We start from the raw sequence: 19,228 nt of genomic DNA on the forward strand, positions 1-19,228 counted from the left end.
CCACCTTAGATTAGTTCAGAGTTTGCAGTATTTTTTTTTTGACCTAATAATCAGATTGATTATGTTATCATTGTTTACTGACTCAGACCAGATGATTGATTAACCAAACAGCTGATTCGCCCAGTTACCCAGAATCTGGATTATGCCAGATGAAATCATCAGGGTCCACTCAAAACAGTCCTGAGCCTGTCAGTTACCCTCCTCACCGCCTCCTTCACCTCTTTGTTGCGCAGTGTGTAGATGATGGGGTTGAGGAAAGGAGTAAGGAGGGTGTAAACTAAAGCAATGAGCTTGTCCGTTCCCTCAAGACGGCTCCCCGGGGAGCCCACATACACTGTGAAGGCGGAGGCATAGAACAGTGCCACTACAGTCATGTGGGAGGAGCAGGTGGAGAAGGCCTTGGCACGACTGGCAGCGGAGGGCAGCCTCAGCACAGCCCTCAGGATGCCCCCATAGAGTCCTATAATGAGCACAAAGTTGCATCCAGTGGCCACACCAATCACTGCCCCATGGACCCGAGCATGCCAGCTGGTGTCCACACACGCCAAACGCATTAGTGGAGCCAGGTCACAAAAATAATGGGCTACCTCCTTCAGGCAGTAGGGCAGAGTGGCAGTGAGGCTGGCTGGCACGAGTGCTGCTGAGAAGCCAGCCACCCAGGTGGCCCCTGCTAGCCACAGCTGTACCTGTCTGCTCATGAGTGCATGGTAGTGCAGTGGGCGGCAGATGGCTAGGTAGCGGTCCAGCGCCATGACTCCCAACAGGTAACACTCAGTCATGCCCAAGGAATGGAAGACATACAGCTGGAGGAAGCAGGCGACCGACGGGATGGGTGAGCGCCCGTGGAGCAAGGTGTGCAGCAGTGTGGGCACCGTGGCGCTGACATACCAGATTTCCAGGAAAGAGAGGACACTGATGAAGAAGTACATGGGTGTGGACAGTCCAGAATCTGCCTTTACCAAGACAATGATGAACAAGTTCCCTGCAAGGGTGAGGAGGTAAATGCATAGGGTCCCCAAGAAAGCAAGAGGTCGTAGTGTCCCAGTGGTCGTAAAACCGGCAAGGATGAAAGTCTGGGTCCAGCTGTGATTGACATGATCCATGATGCCTAGAAATGAAGGGTCAAGACAGAAAAATGAGTAACGTCTAGCTTCTTCCTTTCTTCAGAAAATATTACTAGTGCCAGGGACAATTGTGAGCACTTGAAAGCACTTGGAAAATATCCAGTAAAGTCATCACTTTGCGATAGAGGAACTGCAGCCCAGAGTTACATGCTTGTCCAGTTTCATAGTGTTTGTAGGTGCCAGGGTTGGAAATAGACACAAAGCCTCCTGATCCCTGTTTCTCCTTTCTGTGTTGTAATATTTAGCTCCAGAGATTTAAGCAACTGTATTTCTCCCCTACATCACTATGAAATAAAAAGAGAGAAAGAGAGGAAACTTCTACTGTTATCCCTCCCATAGTTCCAACAATAAATGAACCTGCAAAATTGGGCTGGGTGAAGGGAGAAAAGTCAGCTAACAGCGACTGTGGAGGCCTCTTTCAGGAAGCCTGTCTTGAGTGTATAGACTATTTTGGTGAGGACTAGGAGAAAATCAAGGAAATGAAAGATTTCCAGAAACTCTGAAGTATCATCCCTGACCTCTCATCTCCATGGTGACTCGTGATGATTCACCCAGAAGTCACATTACACCTTCTAAAAGGTGACTCTCAAAGAACCAGAAATTCTCAAAGAGAAAACCATGAGTTAGCAGCCCCAAACAAGAAAGATCCTTCTCTGAAACTGGAGATTGGCTGCATTGAACTTTCTGACACTAGCAATAAGCATTGAGTTGAGGAACTTCTCACTTAACCTCAGCTTCCTTTCCTCCAAAACAAAACCAAAAAGATTTAATCAATTCCTTTTAAAACTCTTACAACATAGATGACTACTTCTCCTCCTCTTCCTCCTCCTCCTCCTCCTTCCCCTTCTGGCAGTACTAGGGATAGAACTCTGGGGTGCTCTACCACTGTGCTACACATCTCCAGTCCCCTACATTGCCCAGGCTGGTCTTGAACTTAAAATCTTCTTGCCTCAGCTTCCTAAGGACCTGCCACCACACCAGGCACAACACAGATAAATTAATGATCTTTAGGGTAACTGAAAAGTGTGTATTGGCTTTAGGGTAGCATCAACAGCAATGTTTTTTGAATTTCCCTCCCACACGCTAACAAGGCTCACCCAGGACAGCTCAAAGCGCCCTCCTAGTCTTCTTCAGCTGCTCTCATCTCTTCTGCACCCTCCTGCCCATGGCCTGAACACTGGATGGCATTGGGACCTGTGGCATTCTCCTTGCCATCCCTTTTATCCCTCGCTATTGACATTTCAGCTCCTGGAAATGCTCGCTTCCCAAAGGTTCCTTGTCTTATGTTCCCTAGAGTTACCGAGTGTGACTTGCTCTCCCTAAGGGTCCCTCTGGGGCAGGATATGGGGCTCATGGAAGTGAAGCAAACTAGTTGTATTTCTCAAATGACTTTTCTACTTTTCTCCACTCTGCAACAAGGCCTATCGCCTTCCATAAGAGACTTGTGGTTTTCTGAAGACAGTTCTGATCAATGCCTATCGTTCCAGTATAACTATGAACGGTCCTTTTTCAGGCTTAAAAATACTTGAGTTTTACTTGGATGGCAAACTATAGGAAAATCCTAGATGCAAGAATATTACTTTGATGCTACTGCCGAGTTTATGATGTAAATATGTGTCTGTCTGTATATAGAATTATATAGAGATATATAGAATCATAGATATATAGATATGCATATAGATATATAGATATGCATATAGATATATAGATATACATATATATGCATATGCAATCTTTCTTTTTCAGGAGTGATAAATCTGATATCAACATGGAAGAAGGAAAGAGTCACAGAATTAGACCAGGGGCATCTATCCTATCTTCAGGCTTCTATGACAGACTACCGCAGACTGGATACCTTATAAACAGCATAAATTTATTCCTGGAGGCTGTTAAATCAAGGTGCCACCATGGTCCGTGTCTAGCAGGGACCCTTTTCTCCTTCACACATGGCCATCTTCTTGCTGTGACCACATGCAGTGGAGCTCCTTGGAGTCCTCCTGTAGAAGCACCAATTCTGTTCATGATGGCTCAGCCTCACAGCCTTCTCGCCTCCCAAGGACCCACCTCCAAACATCATCCCCCGAGAGGTTAGGTTTCAACAGATGGATTTGGGGGAGACATAAACATTCAGTCCGAGGCACACAGTGTCACACTGACACATGGCTTCCCACTTCTTTTCATCATAACAAATAAAAAAAAAAGGGATGACATTTGTGTGGCACACCGAGCTGAACAGAAAGGCTGCTCGCTTACAAATGGAATCTGCCTCAGAGCTTTTCATTCCCTCCTCAGGCTCTGGACACTCAAAGGGGGAGGGGCAGGGAGATCAGAGGTTCAGCCACCTAACATCTGCATTTGTTGAGAAGCTCTGTCCTGAGGAAGATTTGGGAAAAAAAAAAAGGGGGGGGGTGTGGCTCAGAAGTTTGCAGGAATAAACGAGCCCAAAGGAAAAAAGGAGATGTGTTGGGCAAACTGAAGTGTAAGAAAGGGAATGACCTCTGGTGGGGTTAGAGGAAGGGTGCTTAGTCTCTGTTTGTCCAGACTCTGTCTCTGTTTATCTCTGTAATCCTGGACTCCATTCATTCATAAATGGATAAATACGCTGGACATTGTACTGGGAATCAATGGTGAGGATATTGTGCTGTTAGCTTTTCACTGCTGTGACACACATCTGAGAAAAGCTGGATGCAGTCGAACATGCTTGTAAGCCCCGCTGTATGGGAGGCCCAGGCAGGAGGATCACAAGTTTGAGGTGAGCTTCAGAAGCTTAATGAGGCCATAAGCCACTCAGTGAGACCCTGTCTTAAAATAAATACATAAAAAGACTGGGAATTTAGCTCAGTCGTTAAGTGCCCCTAGGTTTAATTCCCAGTATCAAAAACCCCAAAGCAAAACAAAACAAAAATGCCTGATAAAAGCAACTTACAGGGGGGAAATTCACTTTGGCTCATGGTTTCAGAAGTTTCCGTTGATGGTTGACAGGTTCCATTGTTGGGGGCCTGAGTGAGGCAGAACATCATGGTGGAAGGGAGGGGAGGAAGAAAGCTGATCAGATCATAGAAACCAGAAAGCAGAGAGTGAAAAAGAAAGAGGAAGAGACTGGGGGAAAGAAATATCTTTCCAGATTACACCACCAGAGACCTCCTTCCCCCAACCGTGGCCCACTACCCATAGTTGGGGTCAGCTACAAGTAGTTCCCTCAGTTATGGATAGATAGCCCACTGATGAGTCAGAGCCCTGTGATCCCATCACTCCCCCAAAGCTCCATCTCTGAACAGTGCTGCTGTAGGACCAATATCTTCACACATGAGCCACCTCGATCTAAACCGTAATATACATGTTACCTTGAGCTGTTCGGACTTCTTATGTCTCTGCAGAAGGACTGTGATATTCTGCAGGCTCAGCACGTAGTCCACAGTCCACAGTACTGATTCTTGTGACTCCAACCGTTGCCAGTGCTTTCTTTGGATTGTCATCAGAACATGTGCTGTCAAGTAGTATTATGTTTTCCCCACAACCACACACACATAAAGTCAGGTCGAGCAAACTGCAGTGTAGGAAGACAGAAAGAGGCGAATAGGGGGTCCAAAATCTATGCATTAAGGGATAATAGCAATTTCACAAAGGCAAAAAAAAAAAACACACACACACACAGGATCTCGCAGGGTGACTTTGGACAACTGGCTACAAAGGGGATTTTTTATTGGGATTATTATCAATTCTCCTGACCTGCAGATGACAAAAATGCACAAGGCATGAATTTCTATTGTAGAAAATTTAAATGGAAAAATTTCAAGTAATGTGTATCTGATGTGGAATACTTACTGCTTTTTATGCTTTACATGAATATACTGATTTAACCCTCATGAGATTTCTCTGAAAATGATTTTATTGCCTTTATGTCACACATGAGGAAACTGAAAAGCAGAAAGCTAAGTGAATAATTCAAGGCCTTATAGCAAGAAAGTGATAAAGAGAATGATTGAACCAAGGAGACAGACTTCAAAGTCTCTTTTCTAACCACTAGGCTGTCCTGCCCCAGGAGTAAGAAAGCTTACTACTATTTAGGAGCCATGCTGAGTGTTAGGAACAGAATCAGGAATGTTGTGTGTCTTGTTTCCTTTCATTTTTATAGGACCATGGAGTCCCTGATAACCTTTTTAAATATAAGAAAGAGAATTTAAGATTTTGCTCAGAATCATATAACCAAAAAGTGGCACAACTTGGATTTGGATCCAACAATATAGGATCAGATGATGTCCAGGTTGGTTTTGATCTTTCTGAAAGAAAACTGGGTCTGCTTCTTGCTAGGTTATGCGGTAACGCTGAACCAGTGTGAAGGAAGAAAGCAAGCAGGAGGTCTGTTTGGATTCACATCATACCTATCTGAGTCTAGTCCAAGTTCTGCTCTTTAAGAAGTGTTGCAACCATAGACCAAGCGTCCCTGAGATGGAAGAGTGTGGGCAGTCATCCATGGCTGGCTACTCATGTTGTGGGCATGGAATGAGACTTAAAAAGTCTTGCAAAGGTCATCTCGCCATCTGGAAGGGATTTGTGGTTCAATCCATGTCTCTACAGCAAGACCAGAAATAGTCATTGTGTGCAATTTTAGATGGTCGTCTCTATAAAAAAGGATCAAGGTCAAAATGATATAAAGGTAGCATAAAAATAGAAAGATACATAGGCATAAAAATTGTAAAAGCATAAAGAATTATAAGGACATTAAAGGAGCTGAATATCATTGGCACAAGCCATTAAGAAGTCCAACAACAACAAGTGCTGGCGAGGATGCGGGGAAATGGGTACACTTGTTCATTGTTGGTGGGACTGCAAAATGGTGCAGCCAATTTGGAAAGCAGTATGGAGATTTCTTGGAAAGCTGGGAATGGAACCACCATTTGACCCAGCTATTCCCCTTCTCGGTCTATTCCCTAAAGACCTAACAAGAGCATGCTACAGGGACACTGCTATATCGATGTTCATAGCAGCACAATTCACAATAGCAAGATTGTGGAACCAACCTAGAAGCCCTTCAATAGATGAATGGATTAAAAAAATGTGGCATTTATACACAATGGAGTATTACTCTGCAATAAGAAATGACAAAATCATAGAATTTGGAGGGAAATGGATGGCATTAGAGCAGATTATGCTAAGTGAAGCTAGCCAATCCTTAAAAAACAAATGTCAAATGTCTTCTTTGATATAAGGGGAGTAACCAAGGACAGGGTAGAGACGAAGAGCTGGAGAAGAAGAATAACATTAAACAGAGATGATAGGCGGGAGGGAAAGTGAAAGTTAAGGGAAATTGCATGGAATTGGAAGGTGAGCCTCAGGGTTATACACAATTACATATAAGAGGAAAGGAGGAGTAGGAGAAAAATTATATAAGTGGAAGAAACGATTTATAGTAGAGGGGATGGAGAGAGAGAAGGGGAGGGGAGGGGAGGGGAGGGGTGAGGGGACAGTGGAGAATGGGATAGACAGCAGAATACATCAGTCACTAGAAAGGCAATTTGTAAATCAATGGAAATGTAACTGATGTGACACAGCAATCTGTATACAGGGTAAAAATGGGAGTTCATAACCCACTTGAATCAATCTGTGAAATATGGTATATTAAGAACTATGTAATGTTTTGAACAACCAACAATAAAATTAAAATAAAACAAACAAACAAACAAAAAAGCAAATGTCGGGAGCTGAGCGCCCCCTAGCTTTGAGCAATAGAAATGTGGAGACTGGCTTTCCTGACCTCGAAGCAGGTGGATCCCCATCTCTGCTCCACAGAGGAGCACAGCTTTGGGAGTGGGCGGTACCCAATGGGAGTGGGCTTCCCCTTGTAACATTACCCCTCTGCCTTATATGAATGAAATGTTCTTTCAAACAACCTCCCCCAATAAAACCAGGGTTCGGGGCATGCTCTTTCTCTTTCCAATGGACCCCTAAGGTTGAGAGCTGTCACCAGACCCTAAGAAAAAGATATCGCCTTTCTGTCTGTGTAATTATTTCATTCTACCCAAATTCACCTGGGGTGACCCTGAATGACCTTGTCGCATGTCATAGCAGCAAAAATGGATTGTTGAGCCAATAAATGAAAATTTTAAAAGACACTTTTATCAGTACTAGTTAAGATTCACACAGTGATCTGTCTCTGCCATGTTCTGGTTTGTCTTGGCCACTAACGAGTTGTTCGTCTTTTGGCAGATCATGGTACCCCCAGATCCTCAGTTTATTCCTCAGAAAAGGGAGAGAGTTGTATTAAATCATCTCAGTAGAGAAACTAATGGGTTAGCTGGGAAAGCAAAGAGGACACAGAAACTGATAAGGCTTTAAGTCTCCATTTAAAGTTTCTATTTGTATTTTCTGCCTTGTACTTATCTACGGTACATATTATTCTTGTAATGCTGTTGTTTGTTTCTCATAGATATGGTTTCATTCTGACAGGATAATGCAATCGAGTGCCCCATGGAAAGACTCAACACAACGAGGGCCTTAGGCAGACGGGCTCAGTTCCAGGAACTGAGGATGGGTTCAGAAATCAAAACTTCGCAATTCTTTCTAGTGGCAAGGGGCAGAGAATGGAGAAATTGGGACATGTTCTGAAACCCCCTGCTAGACTGGGTGTTGTTGATTCAGAAACTCAGTACTTCAGCAAACTGAGCATGGAGAGTCCTTTAGTAGATCTGGTTACATCGGGAAGGTAACACCAGGGTGACGATGGGATTCTGACATTTGCTGAGCATAGTGTCTCTGAGCCTCCCGTTTACTGAGCTTTATGTACCTTCTTCACTCTGAGCTATCACTATTATGCACCCATTTTCTACCTTTTCTATATTCCTTGTGTAGAGTCTTCTTTCCACTCCGGTCATCTGGGCTTGAGCAGTAGGGCCATCGTTTTCTCTGTGATACTAGACATGTCGCATTGCTTGGTCTCAGCTTCCTCATTCATATCCCAACTTTAGTGAGTACTCAATAAGTGGTACTACTGCTGGAATGTAAAGTTGTTCATGAAGACTAGATAGATGTTGCCTTCCATTACTGATGATTGGTTTGAATAGTGTGAAAGACTGGACAAATGTGAAAGTCATTTCGCATGATCTCAATTGAGAAGTGCTTAAAACGTCCCCTATCAGGGCGGTCAGTCTCTGTTCTAGGTAATTCTAAAGCCGCAGGCTTCTATTTGAATGAGGAGGAACAATAACATGTACCTTTTCCTTTCTTGCTTCAGTGGAGAGATATCACTAAAATATGAGAGTTCTTGGTGAGCACTAAACATCTGTAATAATACATAGAGTGTGTAGAAAATTTATTCGTGGGGAGGAGAACCTAGAAGAGAAGGTCACCTCTGCTCAAAGGTCCAAGAGTTTGCAATGAGCCTGCAAATCTGTGAGCACTGTGTCCAAAACACAGTTTTCTCCTTCCCAGTTAAACTCAGGCAGTTGCGTTGAACTTCCATGTCCCTAGCCAGCCCAGACGCTCATTTCTATTTCCTTTGAGTCAAGAAGAGAAGCATCGGCCCCATTACTGAACTATCACGGTCACAAATAGCCTGTTTGGAAGATCTGATGCCTTGTGTCTCATGAGGAAGCAGGAGAGCCAGACCTACCCAGCTGAGGAAATCCTCCCACAAAACTTTTCTTCTGAGCAACTCAGGGGAACCGGAGTGAAGTGCTAACAAGTTTGCTAATGAGAAGGCAAACAAGTAGCTTAAGTGCCCAGGGAAGCCAGGGAGAGAGGCGAGGGAACGATTCCCAGGAGGAACCTGGTGCCTGCTAATGACTCACAGCCTCAACTTCAGTAATTATCAGCATTTTCTCTTTGGAGACCATCCGAGCCTTGGAGAGGCTCCTTCAATTACTGCTAATTGGGAACATGGGGATGCAGACCAAGATGGGAAAGAAGCTGCTATAGATATCGTTGTTACAGAATCCCTTCCCCAGGCCTGGTCAGGACAGGGAATTTCATTTCATGTTCATTTCCCACATTCACAGGAGGCCTAAGTTTCCCGTTAGGCTCTGCCACTAACCAGCTCTGGCAGAATGGGTCATATACCTGCTCTGACCTCAACATTTTTTTTAAATTATGCTTTTATTAATGCATTAAAATCATACATAAGGGTGGGCTCTTTGTGACATATTCATAGAGGACATAACACGATTTGCTCCTTTTCATCCCCAGGACTCCTCCCCTCCTCCCTTCTCCTCCCTCCTCTGATCCCTTTCCTCTAGTTTTACTTTTCCCTCCCATTTTCTTTTCTTTTCATATTGGTGCATTATAATTGCACACACAAATGAGACTCACTGTGATATATTTATACAAGCACATAGCAAAATTTGGTCACTTTCTTTTTAATATGCAAAATAGACTGGACTTTATGAATTCTCTGGTGACATTGAACTGCACATTTTTGAACTCTGACAAATGATGTGGAATAGAATACAATTTTGACAAAAATAAGTACATTTTGATATCAGGGTAACAGCCTGACTCCTGCTTAAAAAAAAAAGAAAGAAAAGAAAGAAAAACACATAAAAACAGTGATGTAAATCATATGAATTCAACTTGTTTGTTCTTTAAAACATTTTATAAACTGTCAGTTTTTAGGAAAGCAAAACTCGAGTTTCCTTTTAGAAAATAAAAAAAAAAATATATAGTTCTGATCTTCTGCCTATTTATCTCTGCTTGCTTATACACATATATAATATCTTTTCTTGTGGCTCTCAAAGGATACCAAAAAATAAAAATCACAAATGCAATTTTTTTGTGTTGGTATAATATTACAATTGAACACAGCCGAAAACCTTAGGTTTTAATTCCCATTCTTCAAATTGTCAATTGTAAAGTTTAGTGCATTTAAAAAATTCTATTCATGGGCTGGGGATGTGGCTCAAGCAGTAGCACACTCTCCTGGCATGCCCAGGGCACTGGGTTCGATCCTCAACACCAGGTAAAAATAAAATAAAGATATGTGTCCACCTAAAACTAAAAAATAAATATTTAAAAAATTCTATTCATTCATTTATTTATTTTAGTTATACTTGACAGTAGAATCCATTTGGATACAAGCATGGAATATATCTTATTCTACTTTGGACTTCAGTCTTACTGATATACATGAAGGTGAAATACAATGTGGTGTATTCCCATATTTACATAGAAGTTATATCAGATTCATTCCACTATATTTCCTTTTCCTATCCCGCTTCCCTTCCCTTCATTCTCCTTTGTCTAATCCACTGAACTTCTATTCTTCCCCTCCACCACCCCTTATGGTGAGTTAGCTTCCACATATCAGAGAAAACATTCAGTCTTTGGATTTCGGGATTGGCTTGTTTCACTTAGCATGATATCTCCAGATCCATCCATTTACTGGTAAATGTCACAAAGTCTATCTTCTTAATGGATGAGTAGTACTCCATTATACACACACACACACACACCCCACATTTATTTTCTTTCTTTATTTATCTGTTAAAGGGCACCTAGGTAGGCTTCATAGCTTAGCTCTTGTACTGCTATAAAAACTGATGCATCACAAATGATGCAAATCATTTGTATGTATACCAAGTAGTGGGATAGCTGGGACAAATGATGGTTCCACTCCCAGTTTTTTGGAGGAATCTCTCCATACTGCCTTCCAGAGTGGCTGCATATATTTGCAGTCCCAGCAACAATGTATGAATGTACATTTCTCCCCACATCCTCACCAACATTTACTGTTACTTGTATTCTTAATAATTGCCATTCTACCTGGAGTAAGATGGAATCTCTGTGTTGTTTTAATTTGCACAGTAAAGGCAATTTAACTCTTTTTTTTTTTTATTGGATGTTCACAACTTTACAAAGCTCATGACAAATCAAATTTCATAAATTAGAATCAGTTGGGTTATGAACTCCCATTTTTTCCCAAATACAGATTGCAGAATCACATCGGTTACACATCACATTTTTACATACTGCCATAATAGTGACTGTTGTATTCTGCTACTTTTCCTATCCTCTACTATCCCCCCTCCCCTCCCCTCCCATCTTCTCTCTCTACCCCATCTACTGTAATTCATTTCCCTCCATGTTTGTTATCCCATTCCCCTCGTAAACTCTTAAATGTAATTTTGTATAACAATGAGGGTCTCCCTCCATTTCCATGTGATTTCCCTTTTTTCTCTCTTTCCCTCCCGCCTCATGTCTCTGTTTAATGCTAATCTTTTCTTCCTGCTCATCCTCCCTGTTCTGTTCTTAGTTGCTCTCATTATATCAAGGAAGACATTTGGTATTTGTTTTTTAGGGATTGGCTAGCTTCACTAAGCATAATCTGCTCTAGTGCCATCCATTTCCCTGCAAATTCCGTGATTTTGTCATTTTTTAGTGCTGCGTAATACTCCATGGTGTATAAATGCCACATTTTTTTTATCCATTCATCTATTGAAGGGCATCTGGGTTGATTCCACAGTCTAGCAATTGTGTATTGTGCTGCTATGAACATCGATGTGGCAGTATCCCTGTAGTGTGCTCTTTTAAGGTCTTCAGGAAATAGTCCGAGTAGGGCAATAGCTGGGTCAAATGGTGGTTCCATTCCCAGCTTTCCCAGGAATCTCCATACTGCTTTCCAAATTGGCCGCACCCGTTTGCAGTCCCACCAGCAGTGTACAAGAGTACCCTTTTCCCCACATCCTCGCCAACACTTGTTGTTGTTTGACTTCATCATGGCTGCCAATCTTACTGGGGTGAGGTGGTATCTTAGGGTGGTTTTGATTTGCATTTCCTTGACTGCTAGAGATGGTGAGCATTTTTTCATGTACTTGTTGATTGATTGTATGTCCTCCTCTGAGAAGTGTCTGTTCAGGTCCTTGGCCCATTTGTTAATTGGGTTATTTGTTTTCTTATTGTCTAATTTTTTGAGTTCTTTGTATACTCTGGATATTAGGGCTCTATCTGAAGTGTGAGGAGTAAAAATTTGTTCCCAGGATGTAGGCTCCCTATTTACCTCTCTTATTGTTTCTCTTGCTGAAAAAAAACTTTTCAGTTTAAGAAAGTCCCATTTGTTGATTCTTGTTACTAACTCTTTTTTTAAGAGTAGTTTTCAGTTCATAGCCAAAATTAAACAGAAATGACAGTTTCTATATGCCCTTTGTTGCCATAGACACCACCTCCCGCATCATAAACATCTCCCACCAGAGTGATACATTTGTTACAATCAATGAACATTTGACCAATATTGATTCATTTTTATCACCCCAAATCAATAATTTATGTTGGTATTGCACAGTCTGTGAACTTGGACAAATGTATTGTGACATGAATGCACCATTCTAGTATCTGAATATACTGAGTAGTGTCCCTTCTCTAAAAATCATCTGCTTTCCACCTATTGCTCTCCCTCTAAGTACATGGCAACCACTGATTGGTTCACTGTCTCTGTACTTGTACCTTTGAAGAATAACAGATACTTGGAATCACATAGTACAGAACCTTTTCAGGTTAGTTTCTTTCACTTAATGATGCACATTGAAGGTGCACATCTCTCTATGTCTTTTCATGCCTTGATGGCTCTTTCCTTTTAGAACTGAATAATATTCCATTGTCTGGATGTACTACAGTTTACTTACGCTTTTACCAACTGAAAGATGTTTTGATTGCTTCCAAATTCTGAATAAAGCTTCAATAAGCATTTGTTTACACTTGTTTTTTTTTTTAATGTGGGCATAAGTTTTCAATTTCTTTGTGTAAAACCAAGGAGCACAATTGCTGGAATATGGTTATAATATGTTTAATTCTATAAGAAACTGCCATACTGTCTTCCAAAGAGGATGTACCAGTTTTGCATCTTCACCAGCATTGAATGAGAGTTCCTATTGCCCCATGCTCTCATGAGCATTTGATGATGTTAGTGTTTCAGATTTTGGGGAGTCTATTCAGATCTTTTTCCCCATTTTTTAATCAACTTGTTCATTTTCTTATTGTTGATACTTAATGGTTATTTGCATATTTTGAATATTAATCCTTTATTAGGTATTACTATTGCAAATATTTTCCCCATTCTATGGCTTATCTTCTCATTCTCCTGTCAGTGTCTTTTATGGAATAGAAGTTTTGAGTTTCAATCAAGTCCTGCTTAATCATTTCTTTAATGGGTCATACCCTTCATGTTGTAGTTAAAAAGTAATCATACCCAAGGATATTAATATTTCTTTCTATTGTCATTTAGAACACTATAAGGCCTTTTGCCAAAAAAATTTTAAAAGTAACTCTATGACATGATGGATATGTTACTTGTTGATTGCATAATTACTTAACTCTGAATATATCAAAATATTGTTGTACTCCTTAAATTTATTGAATAAAAAATATGAAAAATATTAACATCCACAAAATAACTTGCTGGTATTTGATTGGGATTGCATTGGATCTACATATCAAGTTAGAAAGCAAGGATACTTGACAACTTGATTCTGTCAATGAACATGGAACACCTTTCTATTTATTTTGTTTATTTACTTCTTTTATGATTTCTCCCATCATATTTTTTTTGGTTCTCTTCATGTAGGTATTATATATATTTTGTTAGATTTAGCCCAAAAGTTCAAAATCAAGATGTCAGCAGGGCTAGGTCCTCACTGGAATCCAAGGGCAAAGTCCATTCCTCATCTTCTTCAAATTCTTGTGGTTGCCGGCATTCTTTGTGACCACATCATTCCAATCTTCTATCCCCAGGGTTGTATTTCTTCTCATTTTGTTTTTTGTGACCATCGCTTACACTGAGGATGGTACGATGTTTTTGATGAGAAAATAACATGTGGAAGCTATAGAGAAAGGTCGTAGGAGAGGGTTGATACTATGGAAGATCTTCCTTCTCCAATTTAGGAATGGGATCTGCGGTAGGTGAAGAACGGTTCCCAGAGGCATGTGCATGTACTAATCCCTAGAACCTGTGAATGTTACCTTATTCTTATAAAAGGATCTTTGTAGATGTAATGAAGCCTAGAGAAATAAAAAATATTTTTAAGTGGCCCCTGCGTGCCATCACAGATGCCCATTTAAGAGGAAGTCAGGGAGAGATTGAAGCACAACTGGAGGAGAAAGTGAAATAAAGACACAATGGAGGCAAATCGAACATGCTGGCTTCCGAGACTGGAGGGATGTGCCTATAAATCATGGGATGCCAACCACCATAAGAGGACAGAAGAGACAAGGAACTGGTTCTGCCCTAAAACCTCCCAAATGAGCTGCCCTAATACAAGATTTAGTGTGATTTAAGATCCTTATACTAATAGAAATTTGAGGCAAAGTAAGGCCCACAGATCAGGAAACAAAAGCCACTAAGAAGATAGTTCGTTGGTTACAGTTCACAAGAGGAGAAGGTGGGTCACACCACACAGGGCCACCTGGGAAAGTGCTGAGGTAGGTCACGAGGTCAAGGGAGAAGGAAGAAACTGCAGGCAAATACCTCTGTTGTGGTTCAGGCAGAAAAGAACAGGCGAGGCGAGTTAAGGGACAGGCTGTGGGCTGGCTGGTTGAATAACTTCAGGGAGGCTCCCAGGCATGAGCTGACCCTTACGGTCTGACGGCTGATTCCAGGGAGATTGCAGCAGGAGTACAGTGGGCCAGGGTGAATGCTCCAAAAAGGAAGTGGTTAGATGTCTGAACTCTGCATCCGTTGGTTTGGATTTGAAAAATGCAACCCTTGGCGGGAGGACTTCTACAGAGAGGACAAGGGAGGCAGAAAGCCAAGAAAAGTGACTCAGTCAGTGATCTCGTCAGGTGGTCCGGAACAAAGTGCCCCTAGCACACGCATGGAGGGTGGGTGTGGAAGCAGCGAGCTCACAGAAGCTGGAAATGGAAATATCTATAGTAATGCCCAGTAACACCGATTTGGGACTTGGGGGCTGTACAATTATGAGAGGACAAACTTCTCTTGTGGAAGCTGTGACATTCATGGTAATTGGTTAACAGCAGCAACAGGAAACTAACAGGAGGATTTTAATCTTGAGAAATAATTTTTGAAAGAATTTGCAGAACTGAAACTTGATTTAAAAAGAGGATTAAAAATAGATTTGAGAGACAGTAGAAGATTTAGCTTAGAATAAATTTCACAATAAAGAAATGATCTATGTTTGAGGAAATAGACATATTTAACCTGATTTCAACAATATGCAATATATACATGTTTCTAAATAAGATAGAGTACCCTGCAAGATGATATCAGGGCAGCTGGAGAAATTTGAATATGGACTATAAATTATGTAATCATTTTATATCAGATTTTTTTAAAATATTTATTTTTTAGTTCTCGGCAGACACAACATCCTTGTTGGTATGTGGTGCTGAGGATCGAACCCGGGCCGCACGCATGCCAGGCGAGCGCTGTACCGCTTGAGCCACATCCCCAGCCCTTATATCAGATTTAAATTTACTGATTTTAATCAATGTACATTTGAATCATTATGTGAATATATTCTTTGATATTAAAGACTGGGGTATTTAGGGATCATGGATCAAAATATCCACAGTTGATTTTGAAATGTGTAAGAAAAAAAATAATAATGCATAGAGAGATTGTTAAAGCAACTACGGCAAAATATTAATTTGCAAATCTAAGTCAAGGGTAGTTTGAATTTCTTTTCTTTTTTTTTTTTTTTTTTTTGGAGGGAGTGGGTACTGGGAATTGAACTCTGGCACTCAGCCACTGAGCCACATCCCCAGATACATCCCATGTCAGGGTCTCACTGAGTTGCTTAGCACATCGCTTTTGCTGAGGCTGGCTTTGAACCCACAATCCTCCTGCCTCAGCCTCCGAGATTATAGGTATGCACTATGGCACCTGGCTAGTTTTAATTTCTTAATATTGTTTTTATTACTTTTCTGTACATTTTGAAATCATTTAAAAATAAAAAGATAAGCACTTCTTAATGAAAAAAAAAGATACAGTATCTCACAAATATGTTTAACATTTGTATGTTTACATATAGGTTAAATATTTAATTGGGAAAAAAAGAAAATAATTTAAAAAGAAGAAAAACACAACTTGAATGAAGCATGGTCTTGCTCATACTTCCAGATAAAAACTATGGATGATCAGAAAAGAAAAAAAAAATCAAATGGATTTTCTTGTGAAGGAAAACTAAAGAGACATATTTATTGGTCCTATGACTAATAGGACAATCTACTCTTAATCTTATTGATAGGAAAACAAACAAAGATCTTTCATTTGAGTATTAATAAAAACCACCCTTTTATTACATTTTCTTTTCTAAGACTGTGGAATTTATTCCTATGTGAACTTTCATTCCTGAGCCTCACATGAACTTTAAAGGAGGTGAGTACTCACTCTTATTGTGACCGCTGGGGGGTGGGGGGGGGATAGGGTGTGAAGAGTACTGGATGTCCTACCACTGAGACACATCTCCAGGCCTTTTTATTCCTGATTTTGAGACAGGGTCTTGCTAAATTGCCCAGGCTGACCTCAAACTGCCTCAGCCTCCTGCCTCACTGAGATTGCAGGTTTGCCACCACACCCAGCACTCCTTATCTTCTTAAGAGACTTTTGGTATCTTTAGACTGGTTTGTTCCTAAATCAACCTGGTGGGACTCTTCCCTCAAGATTTTAAATGATCTTGAAAACCAGAACTTGGGGTACTAGGAGGTGTTGCAAGTTTATCTGAACCTCTTGTGGGGTGTGGGAAGCTTTCCTGTATTCTATTTGAGTTTTCTGAGAATAACCCAGATCACCAATTATTCAGTCACTGCCAATATGTCAGTAAAAATTAATTATCTTGAGCATGACTTTAGTCCATTTATTAAAATTTCAACAACACATTCAATGAAAGCATTGCTGTGAATTATCTTTATTTAGGCCAGAAAGTTCATACATCATCTACTGGGAAATCACCAAAGCATCTCACCACGTTAAGATGGCTTCTGAAATATAACAGGGAGAACCATTTTCTGAATCAGAGTAATTTCTGCCATAGGCACCTTTAGGCCCTAGACACTGAATTGGGATCCTCTATGAACTTTGCTTATGTCACTCCTTCCGTTTCCTCTATAACCAGCTCAATCCATCCAACCACACAAACAGGAAACGAAACTGTATTTAAAAAAAAACATGGAATACATGAATACATGTAGGTGTTTGTCCCAGTCACTCCGAATAAATCCTTGTTGCTTCTTTTCTGATGTACACCTGCTTTGTTGAAGTTATTCAGAGAATAGGTATAAATTCAATTTCCAAATCCAAATTTTGACTCTCTCCTCTGTGCTGCTGGTTTAGAGGAAGACAACCAACTTCTTCCTTGTAGATGGCCTTGGATCATTCGCCTATATTGGCTGTCTTTGGAACCTCTTTTCCTGTCATGACCTCCCTCCGCTTGCAGATTAGCTGGTAGGTTACCACAACACTCTCCACTGCCTGGTGCCTTTTACTTGTCACTTAAGGGTTACAGAACTACAGAGAGCGTCACTATACCTCACAGAGAAAACCTTGTAATGCAAATAATTTATCAGGCCCCCTACCCTCTAGAAGTTCTCTGCTTTTTATAATTTCCAAACTCCCATGGTAATATGAGCTTACTATCCACATGAGATTATTTATAAATAATGCAGAAAACATGAGTCATCATTAAGGACAAGTAGTGCCCAACTTGATTGGTTTGAGTAAGGATTTACATATTCATAATGACCTTCTAAGTATAGCAAGCCTCAGTGTGTCAATAGGATGACATTTATTATTTAAACCAAAAGCAGTTTCATAGCAGACTTCCCCCATCCTGGAGTCCTGGCATCTTAAAATGCTGTCTATAATGTTGAAGTACAGGTAGAAATAGAAACCTCTCTTCAGGCCACTGACACTCTGTAAACAAGAAAGAGAAAGAAATGGCCGGTGACTTGCCTTTCCATTTGGATATTTTCTCTTCAATGAAGGGTCACTTAAGTCTCCCGGATTGATAAACTCCTAATATCAGACCTTCATTCATTTATGGACACGCTATAACGAAAAAGATAACAATCCTGCTATCACTGTTTCAATTGTGCTAAATTACTTACAGGAAAGTCAAAGTTCAGTATCTCTGACGAAAGGCTAAGAACATTGACGGGAGGAGCCTCAGCGTTGTTTCCTAGAGACCAGGTTCACAGTATGAAGAAGCCAGCCTCAGTCAAGTTTCTAAGGGATCCAAATCAATACCATTTTTCATAATTCTCTTTCAAAATACTTCACTATTAGCCTTACATGAGATTCTAACGTCCTACAATTCAGACTTTAGTTTGACTGATTTAGATTTCTATCAAATATTCTTTTTATTTCTTTTTTTAAAAAAAAAAAGGATGTCTCAAAGACTAGACTGCTGTGAAAGAGCTTTCAGTGAAGGGAAATTTCTGTAGAGGAAGATGTGGGCACACCATTTGTAACCACAAGATTACAAGGGAACTTTCTTTTAATTAGTGTCCTTTTTCTTGTTTTCTATTTTTTTCCCATACATTTTTATTGAACACACCAAATAGGGCTCAAACCTTAAAATAACATAATGTCTGCTGATATACCTAAGCATAACTCCAAAAATTATTAGTTCAGATGAATATATTGGTCATGCATACAATGAACCTCTTACGTCCACAAAGATAGACATACATCCATAATGTTTATCAATTTAACGTTATTTCTGACCACTAAAATGTTCTGCCTCATGTTGTTCTGGAGGAAGAGGAAATTATGAAGCATATGTAAGAATAAACAGTGTTTGCATTCTTTGTTGCTGTGTCTCTTTTTATTCCCACTTGTTTATTTACCTGTTAAAATTTCTTCAAACACATCATGTTTCCTTTTTCTTGGAGGTTTCCCTGGTACGTACTCTAACTGGGTACCTCCTAACTTGGTCAGCGCTCACCTCTGTGTCCCAGAGGACATATGTTCTCCTGGGAACCTTGCTCTACATCTCCTCGCAGGCTAGCAGACGTACTTCTGAAGGACTATGTGCATTTGTTTTCTACCACTCACAATACTATGGCTAATGGATGATATATTTATCTTTTTTCTTCCCAGCTATAAGTTTGGAGAATAGGAGACCCTGCCTACACTTTCTACCACTTCTTTCCAGTACATACTTCCA

At 40.6% G+C, this 19,228-nt stretch overlaps 2 protein-coding genes across 2 annotated transcripts in view; one reads left to right on the top strand and one right to left on the bottom strand.

Annotated features, from left to right (window-relative positions):
- The window catches only part of LOC308655784 (interferon-activable protein 203-like), a 441,182-nt gene that overhangs the window by 333,555 nt on the left and 88,399 nt on the right, over window positions 1–19,228 (top strand). The window lies entirely within an intron of this gene.
- On the bottom strand, window positions 159–4,484 carry LOC308657116 (olfactory receptor 6N1-like; the record flags this gene model as incomplete). Its single annotated transcript, XM_081308575.1, has 3 exons — window positions 4,469–4,484; window positions 4,051–4,123; window positions 159–1,108 (listed from the first exon to the last, which is right to left on the bottom strand). The coding sequence occupies exons 2-3, from the start codon at window positions 4,073–4,075 to the stop codon at window positions 159–161; spliced, it is 975 nt and encodes a 324-aa protein (XP_081164701.1). The 5' UTR covers window positions 4,076–4,123; window positions 4,469–4,484.

The sequence above is a fragment of the Spermophilus citellus genome, assembly GCF_964194105.1.
Source record: "Spermophilus citellus genome assembly, chromosome: 9".
Classification (NCBI taxonomy): Eukaryota; Metazoa; Chordata; class Mammalia; order Rodentia; family Sciuridae; genus Spermophilus; species Spermophilus citellus.